A 17,339-nucleotide genomic window follows, 5' to 3' on the forward strand; every position below is an offset into this window, starting at 1 on the left:
TCCCGTCGCTGGGAGGAAGGGGACCGAGTCATCGGGAGGCACACGGGTCCTCATTCCTGCTCTGAGGGGCGTGTCACAGGGGGCCACCCTGCTTGTCCCCAAGCTGCTTACAATGTCCCGAGGCCCAGCCTGCCTCACAGCCCCAGCCTGCAGGTGCTCTGAGCTCCGCAGTGAGTAGAGAAGTCACTGCCCACTACCGGCTCTTCGGGGACACGTGTCTCCTGCCCCCCCACCCCCCGTTCTTCAGAGAAGGGCCCCTGGCCACCGGCAGATCCTGGTGGGAGCCCCCGGGGAGTCCCGTCGGGAGAAGCCTGATGCTAACTACGAACAGACTGAGTTCTCCTCCGAGAAGGCGGAGTGTCCGCTAGGAATTCGCAGTGCAGAGAGGGGACCCCAGGGCACGGGCACAATTTATAAAACAGGTTTAATACTCACAAAGCTAAACTCACCCAGCTCGGTAACATGCAAGGCCATTGGTCGCTGTGGCAGCAAGCCTGGCAGGTGGTTTGAAATCAGATCTAGTGAAAAATAATAAAAAGCACACGGAGCAGTTGAATAATGCGGATGGCAAGCCTCCCTACTAGGCACGTGAGAAGCATGGCTGTTTGAAGCAGGTTTTCACATGTCCACGGGGCATGTCTAACCATGTTCATGTGTGCGACTGAGGAACGCCTTCACCCGTTGAAGAAGCCGATGTTTTCCGGCTGGAAAGCTGGACGGAGCACGTGCATCAGCACCAGACGCCCCGAGTTCTGGCGGGGGGCGGGGGGGGGCTGCCTGGGCAAGTGACGGACATTTCTGAGTCTTTCCGAGTGTGTCCTCACCTCTTAAGGCTCCTGTGAGCACGTCAGGGCTGTAAACTCTCATACGCTCTGCAGCGTGGTTCCCACACGAGGAGGTATTACAACAGCAAGTCCCTACCCCTCCTTACCTCCAGACCAGCGGCTGCTGCGTGGAGTGGCGGACGCCAACGGGACCCTAGGGAGGAAAGTGCATGGCCAGTGTGAATGGCCACCACTCCGCTCCTGCTACTAGCAATCCTGGAAAAGTAAAACCCAAGTGAAATGTTTGGCAGCGCCATGCGTGCGCTGTGCGGTCTTGGGCAAGTTGCTTCACCTCTCTGAGCCGCGTCCATAAAATGGTAACAACAATGCCCACCTCCTAGGGTTGCTGCGGAGATTAGTGAATGCGGCTGTAAGGGCAGCTGACACAATCACACCCGGCTGGTGGGAGAGGGCAGCAATGGTCGCTTTTTCCTCCGGTGATCCTCTGCTGAGGACGCGGGGAGCCCACCAGGGCAGCTGCTGTGGGTTCCCCTGGCCATGGAGCTCTCCTGCCAGGGAGGGCGGGAAGACCCCAGGCCCAGCTGGCAGCTCTGGCTGACCCTCCGCTCCCCTCTGCCCCCGGGCAATGCCCCGCCCTTCCTCCCGGGAGCCTGACAGAGCGCAGGAAGCTGGTTGTGGCCCCAGGAAGGGGTTCCAGCTGCCCCCAGTGGCCATGGCGGCCAGCTTTGATGGCCTGTGGTGCGGGACAGTGGCCACTAGAGGGCGGCCTTTCCCTTCCGTGTCCCAGAGGGGAGGTGGCAAGTGGCTGGCAGGCATGCCAGGCTTTGTCCCAGGAGGAGGGTCCCTAACCGGACAGGTGCACCTGGGGTGCTTGTCAGTGTCCTGAGAAGATGTCTCCAAAAAGCGTTCTTGCAACTCAGGAGACTCCCTCTGTCACGGAGAGTCCGTCACCGGGTGGGCGCAGAGCCCGGCGGGGACTCCAGGGCCGGGGCAGGTCAGTCACCAGGTGGGCGCAGAGCCCGGCTGGGGGCTCCAAGGCCGGAGGAGGTCGGCCAGCGAGGCAAGTACCAAAAGACTCAGTAATCAAGACCAACGTGTTTTAACACAACCGTTTTAAAAATCCAGATTAATGCAGATAAACCCGCGATGAACAAAGTATCACACATGTACAGAGACCGGCTCCGGCCCTGCCCTTCACGTGCTCCCCCCTCGCTGCCTCAGTGTCCCCTCTGGGCTGAAGGACTCGGGCCTGGCTGCCCTCTGAGGCCTTTGTGCCTCTCGCCAGGCGGTGGGGCCCTCACTCCCGCCTCCGCGTGAGGTAGGGCTGGAAGCCCCATCGCTCCCGGCACCTGCAGGTCCCTCTCCTTTGGAATTGAACCCAGTTGAGAAGCGCTGTGCCAGCTGGGGGCGGGGAACCCCGCGGGCTCGGTGCCCCCGGCGGAACCTTCCGGGGTCTGCAGGGTGGCTTCTGCAGGTGGGCAGAGGGGGAGGATCCCAGACATGAGTGGTGGAGGCAGTGAAATGGCAGAGCGTGGGCAGGCGAGGGCGGCACCTGAGGCGGGTGGCGGGGCTCGGTCCCGTGCAGCCGCTGTGTGGAGAGCTCACGACATGCTGGGCCCTGTCCCAGCGGCTGTGCAGACACCGGCCACCGAGCCCTGGGGACGGCGGGGTCTGGGGGGGCTAAGGCTCCGGGAACAGCTTCCACGCTGAGCCGCCCCCGGGTTGTGCCAGCTGCAGAGCTCAGGGGCCAGGCCCCCGGGCATCCTTACGGCAGTTCGGCAGGAGCTGCCTGGACGGGCAGGGTTGGCACAGGCCGGGAGGCGGCAGCGGCCTGGAGCAGAGCCGCCGGGTGAGGGCGGCACCCCGGGGAGTGGGGGCCTCCATTGCAGCATCTGCAGGCTCGGTGATCCGACCCTCCAGCCCCGGCCTGCCTCCTGCTGCCCTCTCTCTTTCTCTTCCAGAACGCCAATCTGGCGCCTTGTGGAGCAGACCCGGATGCCAGCTGGGGCACGCGAGGTACACGGAGCGGGGACCCTAGGTCTCTGGCTGGGCAGGGAGCACTAACACGGTCCCGTTAACTTCGTTCTAACCCCCCCCCCCCCCCGCCAGGCCGCCGGCAGGGGCGCCAAGCCTGGCGCAGTGAGGGGAGCCCGGGTGCTCGCTGCCCGCCTCCCCCTCGAGGGTCAGCTGACTCCGTTCTAACGTTGCCAAGGTGCTCTGCTCTCCCATCAGCCCCTGTGCTGACTTGTCTGTCACTCTGGTCACTTGGGGAGGGATCTGTGTGGGAACAAACTTCAGCCAGGCGGGCTGCCTGCAGGAGGTTGGCAGGGACCCTGGTCACGTGGCAGGTGCCTGGCGGAGCCTCTGCCCGCTGGGAGCCGGCCCTGGGCCTGCACGGGCCCGGCATTGCCCCCTCACCCCGTCACCCCGAGTGCGACGGGTAGGGGGACTCACTCTCGCGGGCGGGATGGCACTGCAGGGTGGAGATTGGGGTGTCGAAGCTGCTCCCTCCAAGTGGCTCTCCAGGTCCCTGGCTCACAGCTGGCACGGCTAGAATCCCACGGGTTGCGTTGAAAAATTCAGGGACCGGCCCCCCTCGCCTGGGCCCCTGCCAGGGACTCTCCCCGAGACAGGCCTGTGGCCGGGGTCCCAGTGTCTGCCTCTGTGGGTGCTGGGCGCTCACGGAGCCTCTGCCCCCCAATCTCACTGCGTAACAAGACCTTCTAGTCCAGGGGCGCCTCCCTGCACTGTGTCCGGAGCTCAGGAGCTTCCAGGAGGCACGAAAGGGTTAAGAAGGAAGAAAGTTAGAGGCTGGGGGCTTAGGCCCTGGGAGGCTGAGTCTCCACAACAACACGTCTACCCAGAAGGCCCACTCACGGGGTAAACTGAGGCAGGCAGCGTTCTCAGGCGGCTCAGCCCAGCAGGGGACACAGCGCCGCGTCCAGCTCCCAGTCTGGCTCAGCTCCCAGTCTGGCTCAGCCTCCTGGTTTCTCCCTGGGACGGGCAGCTCCCTCCTCCACCTGTGGCTCCAGGGCCGCCGCTGCGGGGACGGGCCAAACGGCGCTGCTGGCTGCAGGGTGGGGGTGGGGGGGATTGCTGCCACCTCTGGGATGGGTTCCTGCGCTTTCTCACCGGCCCTGTGGTCTCTGCTCTTTCTCTTACAGAATACAAGGTAAGGGGCCGCCGCCTCGCTGACCTCTGACCTCTTCCTGCCGCGCCTGCCCAGGTTAAAAGTTCCTTTTGTTGTGCTTTTCCTATGAGATGTGTGTCCCGTGCAGACGCAAGTATGTGCCTTCCTCCCCACCCCACCCAGCCCGCGGGCCTGGCCCCTCTCTCGTCCCCACGTGCATGTCCGCTGAAGCCAGCCTGCCGCCTCCCCCACAGGTCTACCCCTATGACGCCCTCATCGTCACAAACCGGATCCGCGTGAAACTGCCCAAAGACGTGGACCGGACGAGACTGGAGGTGAGAGGGGCTCAGGGCGGGGGTCCTCCCACTGGGGGCTCTGAGGGGCCTCCCCACACTCATCGCCCGAGTGTTCCCACCAGGCGGGGCGGGGCGGGCACGGTGAGGGCTCCGTGCCCAGGACCAGCGCTGCTTCAGGGCGGGACACGCAGGCTGGTCTGCTGCCCAGCAAAGGCGGCCGTCAGAGGCCCAGCTGTTTGTGGTCGGGCAGGAGCGCTGGGAGCAGCGCCTGACTCCGTCATACTGTGTGTCCCCCGAGGAGGGAGAGGGAACCGTCCCGGCCACAGCCTCCCGGGGTCTAGGATAGCACACTGACCGGGGGAGCACGTACCGTCGACCCTCGGGCACCGACCCCCAGCACAGTCAGAATCCGAGGGTAACGGTTGACCCCCCCAAAACGTAACCACTGTGTCCAGGGGGTGGGTTCCGGGACCCCCAGCAGGCGCTCTGTCACTCCTATAAAATGGTGCAGAACAACAGCACACAGTCAGCCCGCGGCTCCGAGGGCTCCCGTCAAGGACTGAAGATCTGCTTTGGGTCGATTGCAGGGGTTGGATCTGCGGATGCGCAGCCCAGGGATGCAGGGGCTGACTGGTCGTTAATGAGAACGTCCTCAGAGCGCTGGGCCACGCAGCAAAAGCCCCTGATCAAGGGCCCGCTTGCTGCTTAAAGGCCCGCAGGGGGCAGCACAGCGTAGGAACCGGTAATATCGTTGCCTGGAAGAGCTGACTTTGCTGAGCACCTACTATGAGCCAGATCCAAAGTGGCCCCCGTGCAGGACTTAACTTAATCCTCACAGTCACCCTGCAAAGGAATCAGCAGCCAGACGGTGGGGTTCCGGCAATGGGGCTCACCGCCTGCACCGGGCAGGAATGTTCCGGTGCCTCTGCATGACGATTTCACTGGGTGTGAGGGGTCTGGAGATTCCTGAAAGCCCATCTGTGCCTAGGGCTGAGCACACAGTAGGTGCTGGGGGCATATGAAGCCTACTGTGTGTCCAGCCAGCGCCAGACCCTGCCAGATTGCCGGCCCAGGCGGTAACTCGGGCGACTGCCGGGAGGGGAGCAATGGGGCCGTGGACGCTGCCACATCCCGGGCTGAGGAGGCAGCGCTGAGCTGACCCTTAGAGGAGGGACAGGACTGTCAGCAGCAGAGAAGGGAGGACAGGGAAGGGTCTGCCAGGCCCCGGGGCCGGGAGCACTGGGCCCAGCCCGGGCAGCGCCTGGGACGGGAGGCACCCGGAGAGCAGTGTGCACAGAGCAGGCCGGAGCCCAGCGCCCCTCCCCCTTCGGGGCGCCCACCCCGTGGCCTCGAGCTGATCCCTGGCAGCCTCCGCCTGGCCCTTCTCTGCAGGGACGCACTGTGGCTCCTCGTTGTTCATTGTGCGGTCTTGTCCCCAGTACAATGTCCCTGCTATGAAAGGGGCTGCTGGCCAGAGCTCGGGGTCAGGAGCCGCCTGGAGGGCTCCTAACTGGTGTGGCTGTCCCCCTGGGGGCGGGCCCTCTGGGCGGTCACTCTCCACAGAGGGGCTCAGAGCTCAGCAAGCTGCCCCCAGGCACAGCGTGGCCGTGGGGCCGAGCCGGCCGGGCTGGCTTCTTCCCCTTGGGACTGGGGTCACTTTAAATGACTCCCCTCCACCCCCTTGCACTACAGTACGGAATGACAGTGCAGAATACCAGGCAGTTAACGCGTGCAAATATTCCACTTCAAAAGCTCAGGCCTAGTGGATAGAGCGTCAGCCCTCGGACCGAAGGGTCCCGGGTTCGATTCCAGTCAAGGGCACGTACCTCAGTTGCAGGCTCCATCCCCAGCCCTAATCAATGTGTCTCTCTCTCACATGGATGTTTCTCTCTCTCTGTCTCCCCCCGCCTTCCACTCTTTCTAAAAATTAATAGAAAAATATCCTTGGTGAGGATTAACAACAAAAACAAAAACTCTGAGGACAGGAGAATGGGTTTCATCACAGACCTGCGAGCTCATGCCCAGGGTGCGTCTCCACCGCTCTCCCCCGGCCTCAGCTGAGCCAGCAGGCACATTGGAAAGTTCCCCCCGGGGCCACCCCGCAGTCCTCGGGGCTTGGAGCTGGGATGCGGCCAGACGGGCTCGGGGAGGCCTCATACCCCAGGAGAGGAGGGATCCTGGTGTTTTCATTTCAGAGGGAGCTTTGTTTTTAGTATAAAAACAATTCGTCACGCTTGTAAAACTCCAGAAAAAGACAAAGAACGTAAGCGTCCCCCAGGGTCCCCACCGGGTCCTCCCTCCGCCCAGCGTCGCTTCCTGCACAGGCACCGGCCACTGACTGGTGCCGGGGTGAGGAGGCTCGCGGGTCATGCAGCTGACACCTGCCTGTTTCTTTTAAACTTGACGTGAACGGTTCCACGCCAGCTCATGTGGCCTCCCGCCCCTTTAAACAGCTGCGTGGCGGCCCCGTGTCCGTGTCCTGCACGTGGGAGGGCCCCGGAGGCCAGGCATTGCTTCTGCTCGCGCCCCACTGGCTGAGTCCGTCCAGGACCGGCCCTGTGCCTGGGCTGGGCTGGCTGGCTGTGTGCCAGCCGGAGGATGGGCGGTCTGGGTGGACAGCTGGCGGCCCCCGCACCTCTAGGGTCAGGAAGGAGGACGCCTCTGTCAGGCTGCTGTCCACTCCACCGCATGCTCCGCTGGGCATCACAGCCAGGGGGTGAGCTTGTGCCAGGCACTGAGTGGGTCCCGGGTGCAGGGCGCGCACACCAGCAGGAGCTCCACCCCCACCCCCGGTCTGGCGGGGGAGGCAGACGTCAATCAGCTGATGACCCCAATGAGTGCGCAGAATTATACGCCAAGAGAAGGGTTCTAGAGGGGAGGTAGGTGGTTGAAAATGGGCCAGAGTTCATGGTGCAGAAAGTGTGCCTGCATGTGTGAGTGTAAGCCGAGGGATGGCAGGAGCAGAGGATTCCAGGAAGAGTGCATGGTACGTGCAAAGGCCCTGGGGCAGGAGGAAGCAGGGTTGTTTGAAGAGGAGCTGTGAGGAGGCTGAGGTGGCTATGCTTGAGCAGGGGGGCCCTAAGGATGGGCCAGGTCTTACAGTGCCCTGGGCCTTGTTAAGCAGTTTGGTTTTGGCTAGAAGCGATGGATTTAAAAAAAACACACATATGTTTTTATTGATTCTTAGAGAGAGAGGGGGAGAGAGATAGAAACATTGATGACAGAGAAACATTCATAAGCTGCCTCCTGCATGCCCCCTACTGAGATCCAGCCCCCCCCATGTGCCTGGATCGGGAATCGAACCGATGACCTCTTTTTTTTTTCCTTACTCTTTTTTTTTAAGTATTGGGTAGTTTTATTTCCTTCTCTTTTTTTAATTGATTAACGTATTACATATGTGTCCCTATCCCCCCATTGCCCCCCCACCCCCCCATTCATGCCCTCACCCCCCTGGTGTCTGTGTCCATTGGTTAGGCCTATATGCATGCATACAAGTCCTTTGGTTGATCTCTCCCCCTTACCCCCACCCTCCCCTACCTTCCCGCTGAGGTTTGACGGTCTGATCGATGCTTCTCTGTCTCTGTATCTGTTTTTGTTCTTCGTGTATGTTGCTCACCGCTGACCTCTTGGTTCATGGGCCGATGCACAGCCATGACGCCACCCTGGCTGGGCGAAGCAATGGCTTGTAAGCTGGGGGTTAAATGGTTAGGGCTGCAATGTAAAACGAAGCCCGGAGCTGCATTGGGAGGCCTGGATTGGCCGTGTGGGTGCAGGGAGCCTATTTAGGAAGGAATTCGGTCGCCTGAGCAAGAAATGATGGACAGTGTGGTGGCAGTGCTGAGGCAGGAAGTGGGCGGGGCCCAGCAGTATTTGGGGGTCGAGGTGGCCGCCTTGGCCATGGGCGATGGTTGTGGTGAGACTCCAGGCTGTCAGGACAGGTGGCGGGCGCAGTGGTCACTGGGCAGAGCGCCAGGAGCCGGGACTCTGACGATGACTGACGCTCTGGCCCAGGACGCTCAGCGGGAATTCAGGACACTCAGAGCAAAAGTCGCCACGGAGGCCCCTGCCAGCACTTAGGAGGTGCTCAGTAAATGCTGGTGACTTTAGGGGCTCTGGGACAATCCCCTGCCGTGGACAGTGTGGTCACATGGGAAGTGGGCAGATAAATCATGTGACCCCAATGGGCAGAGTGAGACCAGCAGGCCCACCCCCCAGTTTACCGCCCTCCCAGCCATCCCTCGCGCTCTGTCCTGGAGGGGCTGGGGCCCGGCCCTGCCCCGAGGGCCTCGTGCCCTGGCCCAGCTCAGACCCTTCCTGCCTTTGGCAGTGACCCTCTGAGGGTCTGCTGTGCCGGGAGCTTCCGGTTGGAGGGGCGGGAGCCTTGCCTGTCCCCACACAGACCCAAGCCCCTCTCCTCTGAGGCCACGCCCGGCACCTGGGCTGGCAATGCCGAGAGACACCTCACCATTGTGTTCGTGGGGCAGCCTCTCGCCGTCCAGGGCGGCATTCTTAGGGTCGGGATGGCCTGGGTCCGGCTGTGTGACTGTGGGCGAGTTACTCACCCTCTCTGAGCCTGCCTCCTCACCTGTCAGGGGCGTGGCCTGCCTGTGCTGCTGGGTGGTGTGAGCGTGGATCCGTTGTTGAGAGGCAGTCACTGGGCCCTGAGCAAGCCCCGGCGGGGGCAGCGTGTCCAGCTCGGTCACTTGGTCCATGTCGTCCCCACTTTCCCAACCCGACGAGAGGCACGTAGGTGACAGCGGGTGAGAGAAAGCTTTCTGCAGGATGGGCTGCGGCTGGCCGAGCGCCATGCTTGCTGGAACTTCATGACAGGCCAGGGGCGTATGCAGAGGCAGCGTGGGCCACGAGGCTCGGCCACGAGGCTGGGCCACGAGGCTCGGCCACGGGGAGGAGAACCAGCTCGCTCCCGGATGCACAATCCCGGGAGCCAGTGGGGCTCTGAGGCCCTACCCGGTCCGGTTAGTGAGCAAACCTCGTCCCACCGATGACGCTGCCCCGGCTGCCCCAGGCACTGGGCACGTGGGCACACACAGTTTTCACGCTCAGTGCGGCGGCTGCAGGCCTCGAGGCGGGAGCGCTGGAGGCCCTTCCTGGGCCCCGGCTTCTGGGAGGCAGAGCGGGCTGCCTGCTGAGGGCTGTGTCGCTCAGGGCCCCGTGCCCTGCTGTTCCCGGATTAATGACTCTGCAAAATGAATTTCTAACACCTCTTCCCAGCCTCCCCCGCCCAGCGCACCCTGCAGACATCCTGTCCCTTAGGTAGGGAGCTGCCAGCCAGGGTCCTCCGGGCATGGACCGTAGGAGGCAGGCAGGTGGTGGGTGGACGGCCAGACAGAGATGCAGGCAGACATAGGCCTGTACTAAGAAACGTGCTTACGGAGTTGGCGCATGGAGCGGGGGCCTGGCGAGCCTGACATCTCAGCCCAGTTGGGGGGGGGGGGAGCACCAGGCAATGGCTCTTTGAGGCAGAATCTCTCACCCCGAAGCCTCGTGTTTGCTCCGAAGGCCTCCGTGGGCTGGGTGAGGCCCTTCCCCTGCCCACCACCACGTTATGGAAGGACGTCTTTTTTTTTTTTTAAGATTTTTTATTGGTTTTTAGAGAGAGAAGAAGGGAGAACGAGAGAGAGAGAGAAAGAGAGAGAGAGAGAGAGAGAGAGAGAGAGACATCTGTTTATAACACAATGCAGCCCCGGGAGTCGCTTTACATTACAGCCCTAACTATTTACCCCAACTTACAAGCCATTGCTTTGCCCAGCCAGGGGGCACCATGGCTGAGCATCGGCCCATGAACCAAGAGGTCACAGGTTCGATTCCCGATCCAGGCACATGCCCAGCGTGGGGGCTGGATCTCAGTAGGGGGCATGCAGGAGGCAGCTTATGAATGCTTTTCTCTCATCGATGTTTCTATCTCTCTCCCCCTCTCTCTAAGAATCAATAAAAACATGTGTTGTTTTTTTTTTTAAGCCATTGCTTTTAGCCCAGTGGTTCTCAACCTTCTGGCCCTTTAAATACAGTTCCTCATGTTAACACTCGAGGAACATTCGAGCCTGGGAAGAAATTTTGTGAGTTTCTTTGAGCCACAATGTCAGCAGTTGCTGGGGAGCAGAGACTCGGTGGGTTGGGACAGTGCTCCGGAGAATGGCCGTTTCCACCTGTTTATACATTGGAGTCAGAGGAGGAGCCGCGGGTGGTTACAGGAAATCCGTGGTGACGGACCAGAGAGGCGGGAGAAAGCGAGGCGGGAAACCTCTGGGATTGGATGAGTGAAATGATAGACACATGCCGATTGTAGGATAACAATGACAATGAGGGAATTGTGGTCTGGGTCCTGGTGCATTGGTTGTGCCCTGAGGGACCTGGAAGAAGGGAAGTTACACCACTTGACATTCCCAAGGTGTGTTATCATAGATGCAAAAAAAAAAAAAGGCTCAGTTAAGGTCAGAGATGGTCTGTGAAGATACGGCCTAGGACTGGACTACCCACCATGAACTGCTTTTAGTGAAAGCTTTCATTTCAGACCATCCATTGTGTTGGGGTTATTTGAGGTCTCTGAGTTTGCAAGACCTCCATGCAGGCCTCCCCTGAGCTTGTCAGGTCAGCATGTGGCCCCTTTTCTTTCTTTCTTTTGTTAAAAAAATATATATTTTTTTATTGATTTCAGAGAGGAAGAGAGAGGGAAAGAGAGAGAAACATCAATGATGAGAGAGAATCATTGATCGACTGCCTCCTGCATGCCCCACACTGGGGATCGAGCCCACAATCCGGGCATGTGCCCTGACCGGAATCAAACCTGGGACCCTTCAGTCCACAGGCCGATGCTCTATCCACTGAGACAAACCGGCTAGGGCGGCCTGTGGCCCCTTTTCATCCACACATCGATGTGAGAGAGAAATGACGATTGGCTGCCTCCTGCACGCCCCTACTCGAAACCTGGGCTTGTGCCCTAACCAGGAATCGAACCAGCAACCTTTCGGTGGGTGGGAGGACACCCAACCAACTGAGCCACAGCGGCCAGGGCTGGAGGGTCACCTTTCCTCGGTCAGCTGGTTGCAGATGTGAGCCACGTCTGCTGCAGGCCTCCCAGCAGCCCCGAGGCGAGGTTTGCTGGCAGCTGGGCACCAAGGCCTGGCCAGACTCACAGCGTGTGGCCGTGCTGACAGGAAAGGGTGCCATGGGAAAGCGCTTCTTGTCTGCCGGGGGTGGGGGCCGTGTCCCTGTGAGTCACTCCAGTGGGTCCTCCTTGGTTCAGCAGCCCAGACCTTCCTTCCTGAGTGCCGGGCAGCGTGGGGCTGAGTGCTGGGCAGGGCAGGGCAGGGCAGGGCTGACCCGGGAGGGGAGAGGCAGCTCACAGCGCTGCCCTGTGCTTTCCTGGCGGGGATGGGGCTGACTGACCGCACAGGGGGTTCGCAGGAGCGGTAGGAGCCCAAGCTGTGGAATGTGCCTGAGACAGAAGGCCCGGCAGCTATAGAAGAGCCTGCTTTGTTTGAACTCACCTGACCGGTCCGATGAGACCCTGGTAGACGATGGGGATGCACAGACAGGGTCCTGAGGGATGGGCCTGCGCCAGCACCCAGGGCTCTAGGGGCCTGAGAGGGCTGCAGGATTGAGCGCCGAGGGACACGGCACAGCAGGGCTCGAGGGCCTGGTTGGCTGGGGCAATCCCAGAGGGCCCCTGGAGGAGGGGATCTATAGGACGAGGAGGAGCCACTGTGTAGAGTGGGGGAAAGTGCATTGCAGGCCCTGGGGTGGCAAAGAGCCTGGCATGTTCCAGAAGCCAGAGGTGGCAGAGGGCTGGCACAGCGCCGTGCGTTCCCCGTGGTTGCCACTAACATTCCTGTACTGAGCGCTTGCTGGGGGCCAGAGGTTAAGTCGTTACCGGGTGGTGTTTCCAGGAAACCTTTGCCACTTGTTCCAGGTCACAAAGTTAAGTCAGAGATTCACTTCTCCGGTCACAGGGTGTCCCCCCTGCAAAGCCTTCGGGGTCTTCCCTGGTCCCTCAACCCACAGTGGACTTGCCTGCTTTCTGACCCCCTCCCCCAGCTGGGAGCTCTGTGGGGTCGGGGGTCCTGGTCTGCTAGGGTCAGTGTCCCCCGACCTGCTCCACAGGTGAAGGGAGGAGAGAGCGGAGCAAGCGTGGGTCACAGCCCTCCCGTGCCCTGCAGTCCTCCTCCAAGCCGCCGCGTGCCTCCGAGCACCCCACCTGTCCCTGGGCACAGGGGTGCCCTGTTCCTGTCCTCCCTGGGGACCATGGCCCAGGGCAAGTTCAGCAGCGGTTGGAGCTGCTCCCACTGTTAAATGTTAGGGACCCTTCATGCTGGTGTGAGACCCAGCCATTGTAGGAAAGTTAGTTACGTAAACTTGGGCGGAGTCAATTGTATTTAAGGCAAAGGTACAAATACTCAAAACTCACCCCCCCCCCCACACACTCCTTTACGCCTTCCACCGCCTCTGCTGTGGATGCGACTGCACCGTCCTGTCTGTGTGTAGAACGTTCTGTAACCCAGGGCCAGGGGCCTCTTCTCCAACTCCTGGAAACTGAGGGCTCTGGGAGCCTGGGGCGGGGCTGGCATCGCCCGGGTCCGAGGAGTGAGGGGGGGTTGCCTGGCAGTGAGGAGGGGCTGGCCGGCCAAGCAGAGGAAGAATGGGTCACAGCACCGACCTGCTCATACCCACCTCTGCCTCTGTGTCCTGAGCTGCCCCTCCCACTGGCTGTTTTCAGAGATCACAATTGAGCTCCAGTCCCTCGGTGCAGCTGCGTGGGGATGGAGCCAGGTGCAAGGGGGCGGAGCCAGCTTCAGGGGGTGGGGCGAGCTGCACAGGGGCGGAGCCAAGATGGGAATCCTGGGCTGTGTGGTCCTGGGTTGGAGGTCTTTGCAGGACACTGCCCTGGAGGGTCACCTGTAGGCAGACTCCCCAGCAAAGCCTGCAGGCCATGTCATGGGGGCCGGTGCACCCCGGGAGTGGGCTGTCCCAGAATGAGGCTGACCAGCCCCTCTGCAAAGGCACCACGCCCTGGGCTTCCTTCCTGCCGGCTCAGGAAGGCGCTGGGCTGTGCCTGGCCTTGGTGAGTACCAGGGGGTGAGAGGGTAGGGCCGCCCTCCTCCTGGGGAGCCTTCAGGAGCCAGGGGTCAGGGGTCGTCTGTGTCCTGCTGCTACAGCGAGCACATGGGGCGGCGACAAGAGCCCTGGATGGAGCAGGGGTGACTCTGCCTCATGACCGTGAGCAAGTTTATCTTGAGCCGGTTTCCCAGCAGCCACGAGCAGGGCCCCTCACCCCTCCCAGCTGGAGGCAGGGCACCCGGCCAGGTGAGGCGGACACTGGACCACAGAGCCGGAGCCGGAGGGGGGAACAGGTCTGGGCCGGCAGGTGCCTCCTCACTGACCCTCCCCAGCGCACAGCCCGCAGGCCCAGCTCTGTCCTTACAGATGAGGGGCCAGGACCAGGCCAGGACGGGCCCGTGCTGGCCCGGGACTTGATCTTAGCCCAACGGCCCCAAACCTCGCTCCGGGAGGCCTGTGCCACTGAGCCTGTTCTGGTAGGTTTCAGGGCCTCGTGATTCTCAGATCTGACCAGCACCCCATCATTGTGACCGGCCTGCAGGGCTGCCAACTCAGCAGGGACCCCCTGCAGCGCCCTCCCTCCCGGCGGGCCCCACCTGCCTTCCCTGCTGTGGAGTGGCTCCTGCAGGTGGGGGCAGGTGGGGGAGCACCCCCATCGGCAGGGTAAGGATCACTGAGGGTCCCGGCTGGCCCTGGCTCGCCAGCCCACCCCTGAGCGGGCGCCGTAGACCCCCCGGGGCAGGAAAGGAGGGCACCTCCGCCTCTCCGAGGCCTGGCCCTGCTTCCTGAGCTGCCCCTCCCACGGCTGTTCTCAGGCGCCAGGACGGAGGCCTTGCTCTTGTTCATACGTGTGAACCGCCCCCAGCGGCACCCAGGGCCGGGGTCTCTGCGTCGCACACTCCCAGTGGGTACTTGCTGAGCCCGTGGGAACCATGCTCCTTTCTCCCGCCCTTTCATGTCTCCACTGTCCCCGGGGGGACTGTGATGTGGCCGGGACATGGCGCTGCTGTCTGCAATGACAGTCCCCGTCTCTGTGGGCGGAGCAGCTTCCTCCGCCTCCAGGAAGCCCCCACCACGGCACCCTGCCCGGCAGCTCGGGATCCATCTTCCTGCTGCTCCTTCAAGTTCGCAGCAGCAGGCCCATGGCCCCTTCCCGGTAGAGACCAAGACTAGCCTGCTGGGGCGGGTATGTGCCTGGGCGTCTCCGTGTGTATTCCTGTTGTGTGTCTCCGTGTATGTCCATGTAGGTGCGTGTCTGTGTCTATTTGTGTGTCTCTATGACTGTGTGTGTCTGTGTGTCTGTGACTGTGTGTGTGTCTGTGACTATGTGTGTGACTGTATGTGACTGTGTGTTTCTGTGACTGTGTGTGTGTGCATGTCTCTGTGACTGTGTGTGTTTCTGTGACTGTGTGTGACTATGTGACTGTGTGTGTGTCCATGTCTTTGTGTGTGTGCATGTCTCTGTGACTGTGTGTTTCTGTGACTGTGTCTGTGACTGTGTGTGTGTGTGACTGTGTGTGTGACTGTGTGTGTGTCTCTGTGACTGTGTGTGTGACTATGTGACTGTGTGTCTCTGTGACTGCGTCTGTGACTGTGTGTGTGTCTCTCTGTGACTGTGTGTGAGTGTCTCTGTGGCTGTGTCTGTGACTGTGTGTGATTGTGTGTGATTGTGTGTGTGTGTATGTGTGTGTACTGAGATCTTTGAGCTCAAATTCTATTAGGAGGGACTTTTGTGACTCAGGACGCAGAGGCTGGGGGACAGGGAGGGTTCAAAATCAGGTCCGGGCTTCGTTGCTCGCTCTCCACGCCTCCTCCTTGTCTGTGAAATGGGCCACAGTAAACCCCTGCCCCTCCTCGGACGGCACCGTGGGCACAGAGCGCCGTGAGCCTGTGCACTAGTCCCTGGCCCAGCTGCTTCGGGGCCGGAGGGCGTCCCAGTCCCTGGTGCGCTGTGACCCGGGCTCCCAGTGGGAGCTGCGTGACCGAGTCTCTTTCCTCCGGGCTCCCAGCAGCAGGGTGGGCGTGACAGGGAGGCAGGGGGACCCGGACCGAGCCCACGCAGCCGAGGGCGTCCCCATGCACAGCAGCCCTGCCTCTTGTGGGCCCGGCCCCCCCCCCTCGCGTGCTGAGGTGCTCACGTTCCCCTGGGGTTTCCTTTTCTTTGAAGAGACACCTGTCGCCCGCGGAGTTCCAGGAGGTGTTCGGGATGAGCGTGGAGGAGTTCGACCGCCTGGCGCTCTGGAAGAGGAACGACCTCAAGAAGAAGGCCCTGCTGTTCTGAGGCCGCACCCACCCCGCGCCGAGGCCGAGCCCGCAGAGCCGGCGCCACGGCACCACGCACACCCTCCCGTCGCGCTGCCTCCGGCTCCTCTGTGCCCACAGGGCGGGCGGGCGCCTGGGCGGGCAGGGGGCCGAGGGTGGGGCGGGAGCAGGTCCCACAGCACCGCGTGCACCTGAGATCCTGCCTGTAGTTTAGGGCCCTGGCGCCTGGCTTTGCACCGCCCCTTCCCCGCTGTGCTGGGCACCAGCGAGATGCTGCAGAGTGGCTGTCCCCGGGGAGGGAGGGGCATTTAGACAGCAGCCCGCCCTCCCCGCCCTGGGGGCACGGAGGGGACCAGGACCTGGGATCTGAGGGGGCTTGTCAGGGACAGGCCCGGACACCATCACAGGGCTCCAGTGTCCGCTGGCCCCAGAGGGCACTGGCTCGTGCCCACAGCCCGGGGGCCCAGGGCGGTGCCAAGTGTGGGGTGATGCGTGTTGCCGCTGGTGGTGGCACAGGGCCCTCCTCCGGGCCCTCGCGCACGCGCGGTACTCCCACGTCACCCCCGATGCCTAAAGGATATCTTTAAAGTAACACAAAGTTTTATTTTACTAAGAAGCGTAGCCTGCGGGCCCTGAGGCGACATATATGGAGAGTTTAGTTTGCAGCCCCCTGGGGGCTCCAGCCTCAGCCCCGCCCCTCCGCGCTGTGTGGTCTCCGTCCTCCGTGTCCCTAGTACATGGACTCCTCGTCTGTTTTCTTTTTACTTCTCTTTCTTTCGTGCCTGTCACACGGGTCCCCCGAAAGGCAGAGCCCCCCCCCCCCCAGTGCTGTGTGTACGTGCGTGTGAAGTCTGCGTCCGGCGATGTCCTCGCTGTTATTCTCCACGTCTCGGGGCGGATCCACCTCCCCGCCGGCCAGGGCCCCGGGATAGGACTCCCGTGGACTCAGCCCGACGCCCCGTGTGGCTTTTTGGTGACGTGGCCAGCGGCACCCCACCTCCCCACAATGGAACACGCACCTGTGGCCCGGAGCCATGCCTCATGGGTGGTCCTGATGGGGACACCGGCCCTCGGCGCAGAGGCTGCGACACTGTCCGATCGGCCGGTCGGCAGAGCCTGGGCAGAGGCCTGCGGTCGCGCTGAGAGGCGCGGGCTGTCACCAGGGGTGGGGTGGGTGCGGTCCCTGTCGCCGTGTTTGTGAAGTGCCTCGAGAGGCCTGTGGGAACCAGCAAGGCGTCGCCCGTGTCCGTTCCCGGCGTCCTGTGGAGCCGCATCCCCGTGTGTCCTGGCCGTCCCGCCCGTGAGTCAGCCTCGCTCAGCTTCCTCCCAGCCCCGCACACGCCAGGCTGTGGCACCCGGCTCCGCGCCAGCCCGGCCCGGCCAGGGAAGGGAAATTCTAGCACCTAACGCGCTTCCGTCCACTTAGCGAGCTGAGCCCGAGCGACTGGAAATCCCCGTCTCATTTGTGCGATGTGGGGCCCGGGAACCTGGGAAATAAAGGACGGTGTGTTCTAACTGTGAGTGCCAAGCGCTTCTTAGAAACGCGGCCCTTCCTAGCGGGCCGGGCCCTTCTCTGATGGTGCGTGGAGGGTCGCCCCGAGAGCTGGCACTGGGCGTGGGCATAGTGTGGGGGATGCCATTAGGGGCTGGACCAGGAGGTGGGATGGGGGGAGCCAAAGGCCTGGGACCCCTGCTTGCTCCAGGGCGTGGCTCAGCCGGGCTCTAGGTGACTTTTTTTTTAATACATGTTTATTGATTTCAGAGAGGAAGGGAGAAGGGGAGGGAGAGAGA

General features: G+C 62.1%; 1 protein-coding gene across 4 annotated transcripts in view; it reads left to right on the top strand.

Annotated features, from left to right (window-relative positions):
- The window catches only part of LOC102417580 (actin-binding LIM protein 2), a 51,520-nt gene extending 34,457 nt beyond the window's left edge, over positions 1-17,063 (top strand). For 3 of the 4 annotated variants that reach the window (XM_023747653.1, XM_023747654.1, XM_023747656.1), the window contains 4 exons: positions 2,747-2,801; positions 3,950-3,957; positions 4,170-4,250; positions 15,454-17,063. In XM_023747653.1, coding sequence (XP_023603421.1) covers positions 2,747-2,801; positions 3,950-3,957; positions 4,170-4,250; positions 15,454-15,567 — 258 coding nt within the window. In that variant the 3' untranslated portion in view covers positions 15,568-17,063. The remainder of the gene's footprint in view (positions 1-2,746; positions 2,802-3,949; positions 3,958-4,169; positions 4,251-15,453) is intronic. The other variant, XM_023747655.1, reaches the window with a different exon arrangement.
- Positions 17,064-17,339: the final 276 nt, after the last annotated feature.

The sequence above is a fragment of the Myotis lucifugus genome, unplaced genomic scaffold (assembly GCF_000147115.1).
Source record: "Myotis lucifugus unplaced genomic scaffold, Myoluc2.0 scaffold_937, whole genome shotgun sequence".
Classification (NCBI taxonomy): Eukaryota; Metazoa; Chordata; class Mammalia; order Chiroptera; family Vespertilionidae; genus Myotis; species Myotis lucifugus.